Raw genomic sequence first — 12,352 nt, 5'->3', positions numbered from 1 at the left:
GCAGTTTTGATGTGCTACTTCACCTTGTTTATTGGTTAAAAAGTGGCCATAATTATAGCACAAGTGGAAAAATAACAATCTACAGCTTTGCATCGTATCGACAGAAGGCCAACCATAATCCTATGTTTTATTAAGTCATGTTGAAATCAGTTATATACCAACATTTCAAAGATGAATGTCTGGGACTATGAGATGGGAAGCTCATTGCCCTCCATACCCTTAGATATGCCTGTTAACACTAGAGAGCAATAGTAAAGGCGTCTTTATGTAGACACTAACTCCGCCATGGCTCGTTGGACAAAGTTTATGAATGGGGTTTTTGGATGGTTTTAGTATAAATGCTGAAAATAATGTCTGTGGTAAACACAGGCTTAAGAAATCTTCTATGTTTTGTTCTAGGAGATCATCTTCATCAGCTAACGTCAGCACATAAAGCACATAGGCTTCATAAATCATAAAGGTCATGTTACCTGGCTGATATCTCAGAACTCAACGCTTAAGATCTCAGACCTTATTTTCAGTGTTTATCCCCCAAATCTCATTCTTTCCCCATTCCTTTCCCCCATAGGAATGTCTGAAGGAACCAGAGGTAACTCATGTCTGTTTTTAGGATTACAAGCTGGCGAGCTAAATTGACAAACAGGCACATACAAGCAATAAAAGGCCTGGCAGACTTTCACTGCCCAAACAAAATTACAAGTGGAATCAGGCTCAACTATCCTCATTGATTTCCTATTCCTAACATTTCAGGAAATATACATTCTCTCAACATCTCTTCAATTTAACATCTTCACAGTTCCTCAAAGTCAATCATACTTTTCTTACAAAATATAGAAAACATGTGATTCAAAACATTCATGTTATTTTGCAGTATCAACACATAAGCAGTTACAGTGTCTTTATACATTTGCATAGTGTAACATGTGCTTCTCTCTCAGATTTTTTTACATTTAACCTCTCTGGGCAACCCGACGCGCTAGCGTCCCACCTTGCCAACAATAAATGCAAATGCGCTACGCCAAATGCTAATAGCACTCATTAAAACTCAAACGTTCATTAAAACACACATGCAGGGTACTCAATTCAAGCTACACTCGTTGTGAATCTAGCCAACAAGTCAGATTTTTAAAATGCTTTTCGGCGAAAGCATGAGAAGCTATTATCTGATAGCATGCAACACCCCGAAATACCTGAAGGGGACGTAAACAAAAGAATTAGCGTAGCCGGCGCTACACAAAACGCAGAAATAAAATATAAAACATTCATTACCTTTGACGAGCTTCTTTGTTGGCACTCCTATATGTCCCATAAACATCACAATTGGGTCTTTTTTTCTCGATTAAATCGGTCCTTGTGTAAGGGATTTCCTCCTCTTCTTCCGAAGAGGAGAGGCGAAAAGGATCAGAGGACCAATATGCGGCGTGGTAAGTGTCCATGGTTCTTTTTAATACGTAATGTACACATGAACAACTGACTACATAAAACAAGAAATGTGAAAACCCTAACAGTCCTATCTGGTGCAAACACAGAGACAGGAACAATCACCCACAAACACACAGTGAAACCCAGGCTACCTAAGTCTGATTCTCAATCAGAGACAACTAATGACACCTGCCTCTGTTTAAGAACCATACTCGGCCGAACATAGAAATACCCAAAATATAGAACAAACAAACATAGACTGCCCACCCAACTCACGCCCTGACCATACTAAATAAAGACAAAACAAAGGAAATAAAGGTCAGAACGTGACACCTTGTATACCCAAAATGTCCATTTATGAAGACTGTGTGATCCAGGATAAAACACTTTTTCTAAACGCAACGTTATTTTTTTAAATTAAAAAAGTTAACTCTAAACTTTGACAAAACACTTCAAACTACTTTTGTTATCCAACTTTTGGTATTAGTAAACGTTAATACGCGATCGAATTCATCATGGGGCGATCTGTATTCAATAGCAGTAAATCTTGAGACGATGGTCGATATTCTCTCTACCAAAACTTCCTTTGTGATGCAGTGATGACAGGAAGTGCCTCTTCTTCGTTGAACCAAGGAATAACGTCACACCAATTGCCAAGACTGGCGACATCGTGTGGAAGCTGTAGGAATTGTCAACTGGGAGCTATCGATTTTCTCTTGCCATAGACAATACAGGCAACTGGCGCATTGATATTTTTTTTCTTTTGGGTGATCAGTTTTCCTTGGGATTTTCCCCGAGACACACGTTCTGTTATAGTCACAGCCATGGTTTAACCAGTTTGAGAAACTTCAGAGTGTTTTCTATCCACACATACTGAAATGTTGCGCGATATTTAACAGAATGTTGAAAAAAGTAGCCCGATCTCTAACAGGTTTTAAGCAGACAAGTCAGTTGAGACCAATTTCTTCTTTACAACGACAACCTACCCTCGACAACACAGGGACAAATGGGACTCCCAATCAGAGCCAGATTTTATGTAACTTGGATTTGAACCAGGTATTGCTGTGACACCTCTTGCACTGTGAAACAGTGCCTTAGACCACTGCGCCACTTGGGAGCCCAGATAACTTAGGCCTATATCAAAACACAAAAAGTTGTATTATATTAGAGGTGTGTAGTAACAGATGCATGTAATAGTATTTTCATCACATAATTGAGGTCAGTTACATCTTATGTAGTGATTGTCATGGGAATAGCAGTTTGATATGTTTATTCCAGTGTTGTACAGTATGTCTACGGTAAAGGAACTCCTCAGTACCCCTCTTTGATTGTCGTTGATATCGTCTCTGACAACAAGCTGCTGGAGCTGGTTGCCATGGAACCGTTGCTGGGGTCAGCCAGGCTGGGAGGGGTCATGATGGGAGTGGTCATAGAAGCCTGCTGGGACAGCTGGATCTTCTTCTTGGTTATCTTCTTCTCCTTGGCTCTCCTGTTCTGGAACCAGATCTTCACCTGTTGTGACAATGTCAGTGAATGATAAGAATGTACCTACAGTGTGAGGTGAGGTTCCTATGCGATCCAAACAAGAAATTCTGAAACTGATTGGATTCTAAATAATTGATTCTCAGTGACCCACATGGCTCTCAGAGACATGCCTGTTTTTCTCATCTGTTGCTCTGACATACTTGTCTCTCTAACACACACCTCTCTCTGAGAGGCTGTGTCTCTCTAACACACACCTCTCTCTGAGAGGCTGTGGCCCAGTTCTGTCTCTCTGACCCACCTGTCTCTCTGAGAGGCTGAGGCCCAGGGCCAGTTCTGTCTCTCTGACCCACCTGTCTCTCTGAGAGGCTGAGGCCCAGGGCCAGATCTGTCTCTCTGACACACCTGTCTCTCTGACCCACCTGTCTCTCTGAGAGGCTGAGGCCTAGGGCCAGTTCTGTCTCTCTGACCCACCTGTCTTTCTGAGAGGCTGAGGCCCAGGGCCAGTTCTGTCCCTCTGACCCACATGTCTCTCTGAGAGGCTGAGGCCCAGGGCCAGTTCTGACTCTCTGACCCACCTGTCTCTCTGAGAGGCTGAGGCTCAGGACCAGTTCTGTCTCTCTGACCCACCTGTCTCTCTGAGGCTGAGGCCCAGGGCCAGTTCTGTCCCTCTGACCCACCTGTCTCTCTGAGAGGCTGAGGCCCAGGGCCAGTTCTGTCTCTCTGACCCACCTGTCTCTCTGAGAGGCTGAGGCCCAGGGCCAGTTCTGTCTCTCTGACCAACCTGTCTCTCTGAGAGGCTGAGGCCCAGGGCCAGTTCTGTCTCTCTGACCCACCTGTCTCTGAGAGGCTGAGGCTCAGGGCCAGTTCCTTCTCTCTGACCCACCTGTCTCTGAGAGGTTGAGGCCCAGGGCCAGTTCTGTCTCTCTGACCCACCTGTCTCTCTGAGAGGCTGAGGCCCAGGGAAAGTTCTGTCTTCCTCCTGATGGTGATGTATCTACTGGACTGGAACTCCTTCTCTAGCTCCAGGCGCTGTTGGTCTGTGTACACCACCCTGTACTTGTCCTTGGTGCGTGTCTTCACTCCTGGACACAAGAATGACAATGTTACAACCACACAACAATACATTATAACAACTGATAACATGTTTTTTTTAAATCACAGACAATATGTTGACATTTAAAACCTGTTGAACTTTAATGTTAAGTGGATGGCCGTATAAAACATATCTTCATGAGAGGACCATGAACAGTACCAGGTTATGCCCTTTACTGTTAGAAAGCCCTGATATCTTGCTTTTTGTTTAGTATTTCTCTATGATTTGTATGCACTTTTTTGTCAGGATTTGGCCAGGGTTGTTCCGGGTTTTGGTCACTAGATGCCCCCATTGTGCTTTTTGACCTTATGTTTTTTCCCTTGTTCCCCATTATTATTTGCACCTGTGCCTCTTTTTCCCTGATTGTATTTAAACCCTTAGTTTCCCTCAGTTCTGTGCTCTGTGTTTGTATGTTAGCACCCAGCCCTAGTGTTCTGTGTATTCTTGTCGATTCCGGTGGATGCTCTTGTGGAATTCTGTTTTTGAGTATCTCTTGAGGCTTTTTTGTGCTATTCCTACCACGTTTTGGATTTGCCATTTTTGTATTGAAGGACTTCTCCTTTTTACTTTATTAAATACACCGTCTTAAGTACTGCTGTGTCTGCCTCATCTTCTGGGTTCTGCTGACTATTCGTGGCTCAGTTGGTTAAGTGACTGTTTCTCACTCCGGAGACCCAGGTTCGTAACCAGGTCCTGACACTTTTTACTGCCATAGTAGTAAGAAAAATAGTACACCGTAGATGTTTTATATCATATACTATGAACAATGTTTTCCTGAGAAATAGGGGAATACGGCTTGATTTTCTTCTAATAATCTACATATACTCACCAACTTTACAATTGAGATGATATAAGATTTCAGCTGCCTTATTACTGTAATCATCTTTTTTATAACTAGTGTAGTGGTCAGGGAAAATCCAACTCATTTCCTGGTACACTCATTCATTGTTTCGTCAAGCTCTCAGTTTATATCTAATATAAAGTTTGTAATGAACACAAAGTGGTTTTGTTTCACATCAAGTTGTTTTTATTTGAATATAAATCCATTTCTGTTTGTTGTACAGCGACGGGACTATGTCGTATCGCTGCAGTACACTCAAGTCGCTATGCGACTTGTATGCCTGTGATAAACCATATTGTCACAAACTGACGGTCAGGCCAATCAGCGAATGAGCGTTAAGACGGGACTCCCGACCCTCCCATGGCTTTTAGATAACGCCATACCCAAGAGTCATCCGAGGCCAACTCAATTGAAGCAGGGTTGTCAGACAGAAGATTTATAAACAAATTACCTTAATATGCCTTGATAAAACAATTGAATTAGAACAAAAGTCACCTAAATAACTTAACGTTTCAGAGGTTGGATTAAATTGATATAGTATGAGGTGATCAGAAATACAACAACTGTATGACAACTCTGGAAGGAATTGGCTAAAACATCCATAACATTTCTAGCTAAGCATAAAGCCTCCAATGACAGTGTGAATATGTTTCCATGACTAAGGCTGTACAATGTGTGAACAGTGTCACCATAGACTGCTGAAATTGCTGATGGTGACGTGGAGTCGCACACCGCGAAGGTTGAAAACTCCCTGGCGCCCGTGAAAGCTTCAACTACCCTATTAATCATGTTAATCATAACCTCAGTGTAAGAGACCACAAAACATCACTGTGGTGGTTCTTATCACTGTGAGAGCTTTTAACATAGGTGTTAACATAGCTAGCCATTCATTCTCACTTGCGTGCGTACACACACACACATCCCTCCCAAACACACACAGCACCAGGGATGGATGAGTCAGAGATGGTATTGATCCACAGGGGAAGTCTTGACGGCACGGTGTGAAGTACATTGATTGCAGCAGGGAGAGGAGGGTTGGTCCTGAGATAACCAGACAAACCCCTGGCTGTCAGCCATATCTGCCCAGCCTGTCACCCCCATAGGGGACAGAGAGGGTGGGGAACCACAGGTCACAGACTCCCTATCCTCGGCTGTTAGCTTTTCACTCAAATATTTCACCAACCAAGGGAATAGGTGAAAAGGTTCTGGTAAATGGATATGTGTAACGTTTTGTATCGGTTCTGGGACGTGTGTGAATATGTATTCCGTCGTCAGTGTGTCAACAATGCTTGTCCTGTGTCCTGTACACCTAGTCAAAACTCAAAACCTGATGTCTGCCATTGAGTACTGTCATCGGCTCAACACAATGGCTATTTGTCTAATAGGTGTTCTACTCTACGAGATGTTGGTAAATCAACAAACTGTTATAGTTCTGTTCAACGATAGATAGACTACTGTATCAGAGGATTTCCTTTGTAAATTAAATGCTGTTACAAAATTAACATATTCTATATGTGTTTACATTGCTCTATGAGTTCAGTGGAACAATTTCTTATCAACTGTGTAAACCTTTGCATGCAACGTGGTCTCAGAGCATTTCGTATAATTCTGTACTCAAATCTGTAGCACTCCATTTACTACGTTTTACATTACGTTTAGGTTACGTTATGAATGGAATCACGGTCAGAAAAAAACGTAAAATATATTACGTATTGCTCTGAGGCCAGGCTATTGCATGAGATAAATCCATGCAAGATTGTGTCGGTCAATAATGAAGGAATAGGCTACAGTACATACTGTGGTATTCAACAGGCACTGATCTCTGCAGGCAATACCCAGGTAAAGTTGGTTTTATATTAGATATTCAGTGGATATTTGGTTTTGTCTCATCAAGAGTTATTGAACCAAGCATGCCATGACTATGAAGATGGTATATTCTGATCCAGTCGTGGATGTAGGAAAATCCACACTTGTAAATGTTTTATTTGATATAAATAATAATATTTTGTACTTCAATCTTCAATAGCTCTTACACAAAGCATGCCATGACTATGAAATGGATTTATCAAAAAACAAAAACGAAAAATTACATTTTTAGATCCTCCCCTTATTCAGAATATATAATTTTCATACTGATGGACCACTTTGTCTAAGAACTATTGAAGATTGAAATCAGAAATGTTATTATTCATTAAAAATATATATATTTGAAAAAATGTAGATTTTTCTCCATCCTCTCCTGGTTCCTGAGTGGCGCAGCGGTCTCAGTGCAAGAGGCGTCACTGCAGTCCGTGGTTCAAATCCAAGCTGCATCACATCCGGCTGTGATTAGGGGTCCTGTAGTGTGGTGCACAATTGGCCCAGCGTTGTCTGAGTTTGGCTGGGATAGGCTGTCAATGTGAATAAGAACTTGTTCTTAACTGACTTGCCTAGTTAAATAAAGGTTACGTTTAATAAATAATCTTCATAGTCATGGCATTCTTGGTTCATTAGCTATTTATGAGAGAAAACCGAATATCCTATAGAAGACACATTTTACCTAGGGCTGGTACCAGAAGCAACTGTTAGCCCCAAGACTTTCATATTAAGATTATGAAATGTAAATTATCAGAGAAAAATGCTCAATCAAATGGTAAATGAAAATGCTGAATTTATTTTAAAACTACAGCTACCCTATATTACTAAAAGGGAAATTCAAATCAAGCCGTATGTGATATGCTCAAAGCAAATGGGATTTGGGAATGTTACCAGTGCTGGATGAATGTACATTTCGTCTGATCCCAGTGTACGAGTTTCTTCTCTGTGAGTCTTGAGAGTACTGCCTGGTATGTGAATCGAGTGACAGGAGAATTCCGGGACCGGCAGGCGAGATGGAAGTCAGTTCAGTGGAACTGACACATATCTGTTCCATAACAGGGTTCGAACCGGGGAAACCCGCGCTGTGGCCATAATGTGACCATTGCTCCAGTGGGGCTTCGTAAAGGGGGTTCCACCGACTTGTCGTCTGGGCATGCGGGTCACTGTTGCCCGTGACGTGATGATAATTGGTGAGGTTCTGAGTCTGGCGTCTCATGGAATTTGAGTACATTCCGGTTTCTTTATCCAGCAGGTAACTCATGTACATCTCAATTAATTAACTCATGGTAATCCAAAAATTATAACCACAAATTCTGGAGAAATTCTTGGCTCACCACCTTGTAAACTACGATGTACACACCTGTCGAGTAGTGTCTAGCTACACCTTTATAGTGTTGCTTGTTGGACAGGGTGACCATTCGAAGGTATCTCCATGACGTCAAATGTACAACCAGGTGGTACTACCTTGTGTTAGCGTAGCCCCTTACATCAAGATTATTACTGTGGAGACATGTTGAGTCCTTTTTCAAAAGCGGTGTGTGTAGTGAATCATTTATTTCAGGAGCAGTTGAAGCCTTTGAGGCGAGGACATCACCATGGTTATTTAATGTACAAATCGATTCCTCAAATCAAAGCCAATCACTGGGCATTTGTTTATCTATGAGGTGGAGGTTATATTATATTTCCTCTTACAAATCTGACACAGTGCACGCAACTTTTACAGTGACCATATGGGGGCATCAGATTGCTGCAACCCGGTCTCAGAGCATTTCGTATTCATATTATTCTGTATGTAAATCCGAGACACTCCATGTATTATGATATGCTACGTTTTGTATGGTATGTATTCATTTGTGGATGTCCATCACCAATATCATATGATATTTTACAAATTACAATTCATATTAAATGTTTTGAAATCGCAATTCATGTTAAATGTTTTGAAATTAGCAGTTGAGGGCGGGTGTGGGTAAACAAATGGCTGACCCACGCACTGCTATCAGACATGGCATGCAAGCATACAAACTGTGGTGAGGGACACCAACAAGCTGCTGGGGTAAAGTACATAAAGATGTGATCTGGTGTCCTTTCTTCCGTTTTTGAAAAGTAACAATGCTTTTTGGGTTTAAATTAGCCTGCCATCTCTTCCTTTCATCTGACCCTTCTACTAAAGCAGCATTATTTCATGGCTGAATATATGGTTTCAGAGCTGGTCATGGGTTTCAGAGCTCAGCCACGCTCAAGGTCCTAGACGACATCATAACCTCCATCGATAAGAGACATTACTGTGCAGCCGTATTCATCGACCTGGCCAAGGCTATTCAACCGATTACTGCCCGCACCCGCTCGCCCGTCCAGCATCACAACTCTGGACGGCTCTGACTTAGAATATGTGGACATCTACAAATACCTGGGTGTCTGGTTTGACTGTAAACTCTCCTTCCAGACTCACGTTAAGCATCTCCAATCCAAAATTAAATCTAGAATCAGCTTCCTATATCGCAACAAAGCATCCTTCTCTCATGCTGCCAAACATACCCTCGTAAAACTGACCATCCTACCGACCCTCAACTTCGGTGATGTCATCTATAAAATAGCCTCCAACACTCTACTCAAGAAACTGGATGCAGTGCCATCCGTTTTGTTACCAAAGCCCCATACACTTCCCACCATTGCGAACTGTACGCTCTCATTGGTTGGCCCTCGCTTCATACTCGTCGCCAAACCCACTGGCTACAGGTTGTCTACAAGTCTCTGCTAGGTAAAGCCCCACCTTTCTCAGCTCACTGGTCACCATAGCAGCACCCACTCGGAGCACGCGCTTATTTTACCTTTATTTAACTAGGCAAGTCAGTTAAGAACAAATTCTTATTTTCAATGACGGCCTAGGAATAGTGGGTTAACTGCCTGTTCAGGGCAGAATGACAGATTTGTACCTTGTCAGCTCGGGGGTCCAACGCTCTAACCACTAGGCTACCCTGCCGCCCCATTTAATTGCTATATTGTAATTACTTCACAACCATTTGCACTCACTGTATATAGACTTTGTGTTGTCTTTTGTTCTACTCTATTATTGACTGTATGTTTTGTTTACTCCATGTGTAACTCTGTGTTGTTGTATGTTTCAAATTGCTATGCTTTATCTTGGCCAGGTCGCAGTTGTAAATGAGAACTTGTTCTCAACGAGCCTACCTGGTTAAATAAAGGTGAAATAAAAAATATATATGTCACCTTTTTTATAATCCACCTCTACGCAGACAACGTAGAAAAGTTTGTAAAAAGGGTCTGATTGTTATTTCTGGCACAGAGGGAGAGTCACTCTAAATCAGTTGTCATCCAGCAATACACTACTCCGCTGGTAAAAAGACACCCGCCATTTGAATTCAGGAAGTTTAAGCCTTTAATAAATATTGAAGTCTATATCTAAGTCGACGTCCATTAGAGCCAATCTACGTTTAGCACCAGCCAAGTGAACGCTAAAGGTTGAGATACTGTTACAATACGAATAAATCCTCCAGCCGAACCTACCTCTCAGCGCCCTATAGCCCTGATGTTCATCAGAATGTGGTGACCCATGCAGATAGAATTCTGCTCATAGCTCATATTAATGCCATTTCTCCACCGTTAGTAATTAGAGCATAAATGTAGAGCTTTTTTGAAGAGTGTGTTTTCAGTGCAGGTGCCTTGTGGGACTGTGTAGGACCACACATATCTTGTTTCGTTGCTGCAAACCAGACAGACAGACAAATGGAAAGACGAATGCTAATCACGCTCACACGCACACGACAGGCACATCTGTCAATTACATAACCCACTGACGCAGATTCCAGACATAAACTTTGAGCAAAACCCACAGTCTGAGTTCTATGTAAGTCTAAAACTCTGTCATAGCTCCTTTAAAAATGTCTCTCTTCGTCATCTGCAGAAAAGTTACAAAGCACAAACTCTTTAAATAGAACACACATAGACAAATGATTTATAGTGACTCTCCCTCTGTGCCAGAAATAAGAATCAGACCCTTTTTACTAACCCATTAATCTGCCTGTATTTCTCAAATTAAAGAGTAAATGTAATTATCCCTGTGGTTAACTGTAGTAGTCCTACATTAATAGTGTATATAATCTCAGTACTGTACATCTTGTAGACACAAAATCTAATCCTAGTCAAATCCAAGTTTATTTGTTGCGTATACAGTTTAGTAGATTTTATAGTGGGTGCAGCAAATGTTACTAGCTCCTAACAGTGCATTAAAATGCTTGTGTTACTAGCGCCTAACAGTGCAGTAAAATGCTAAACAAATACACAAATAATCAGAAGATAGAAACAGGGCGTCAAGAATGTCAGAACGAATGCAAACAACACTGTATCAGTAATCCAAAAGCAATCTATGCCTATATACACCAAAAATGTACACTAGCAATGAAATGTACTGCAGTAGATATTACAGTGAGCTATGTTAAGAATTAAGTATGTAAAAATGCAGTGTGTGTAAACTGTAACAAAGATGCAATGTACAAAGTGTAGCAACAGGAAGTTTGCTTTGTAGCCTAGTACAAAAGTGTAGCTTTTTTAAATGTTCTTTTACAAAGTATGGCTGGGTAAGTAACTGAAGACTTCTAGCCTCTGTGGGCCACTTGTGAGAGCGTTACACGTGTCAGAAGCCCTGCCTCTGGGCGGTAATGAGCTGTAATGGGTCCCCAGGCAGATCCAAAGCGTTGATGTTCTCGAGCCTCTGTCTGGAATGAAGGATACAGTGTGGACTCAAGTCACAGCTGCAGACAACCTGTGGCCTTCAGGGCCGATAGTATGTTGTGTTACTAGGCCTATAGGACCTTGTTATATTTTTTTTACATTGTAGAATAATAGTGAATACATCTAAACTATGTAATAACACACATGGAATGATGTAGTAACCAAAATAACTACAATAAATAAACAACAAAATATATGCAAATCACTCCCAAAACAACAGCAAAGGACCTTGTGAAGACACTGGAGGAAACAGGTACAAAAGTATCGATATCCACAGTAAAACAAGACCTATATTGACATAACCTGAAAAAAGCCACTGCTCCAAAATCGCATAAAAAAGCCAGACTACGGTTTGCAACTCTGTCCTCTAGTCTGAAACAAAAATAGAATATTGTTTTGTTTGGAGGAAAAAGGGGAGGCTTGCAGGCCGAAGTACACCATCCCAAACCGTGAAGCACTGGTATGGCAGCATCATGTTGTGGGGTGCTTTGCTGCAGGAGGGACTGGTGCAGTGGATATATTGAAGCAACAAAGACATTAGTCAGGATGTTAAAGCTTGTTCGCAAATTGGTCTTCCAAATGGACAATGACCGCAAGCATACTTCCAAAGTTGTGGCAAAATGGCTTAAGGACAACAAAGTCAAGGTATTGGAGTGGCCATCACAACAAAACAAGATTAAATAAATCATTCTCGATACTATTATTCTAACATTTCACATTCTTAAAATAAAGTGGTGATCCAAAACCTAAGACAGGAAGTTTTACTATGATTAAATGTCAGGAATTGTGAAAACTGAGTTTAAATGTATTTGGCTACGGTGTATGTAAACTTCCCAACTGTAATAAAATTCCATTGCATTTCTAGAGACAACGGAAATCTGTCCAAAAATAGAACTGTTTGG

The 12,352-nt window shown here is 41.4% G+C and overlaps 1 protein-coding gene across 1 annotated transcript; it reads right to left on the bottom strand.

Annotated features, from left to right (window-relative positions):
• Positions 1–2,634: 2,634 nt before the first annotated feature.
• On the bottom strand, positions 2,635–7,965 carry LOC135544977 (homeobox protein CDX-1-like). Its single transcript, XM_064972660.1, has 3 exons — positions 7,590–7,965; positions 3,841–3,989; positions 2,635–2,934 (listed from the first exon to the last, which is right to left on the bottom strand). Exons 1-3 carry the CDS (start codon positions 7,963–7,965, stop codon positions 2,734–2,736), a joined length of 726 nt encoding a protein of 241 aa, XP_064828732.1. The 3' UTR covers positions 2,635–2,733.
• Between the last annotated feature and the right edge of the window lie 4,387 nt (positions 7,966–12,352).

Source organism: Oncorhynchus masou, chromosome 9 (assembly GCF_036934945.1).
Source record: "Oncorhynchus masou masou isolate Uvic2021 chromosome 9, UVic_Omas_1.1, whole genome shotgun sequence".
Lineage (NCBI taxonomy): Eukaryota > Metazoa > Chordata > Actinopteri > Salmoniformes > Salmonidae > Oncorhynchus > Oncorhynchus masou.
This window is presented reverse-complemented; position numbering and strand designations above follow the sequence as displayed.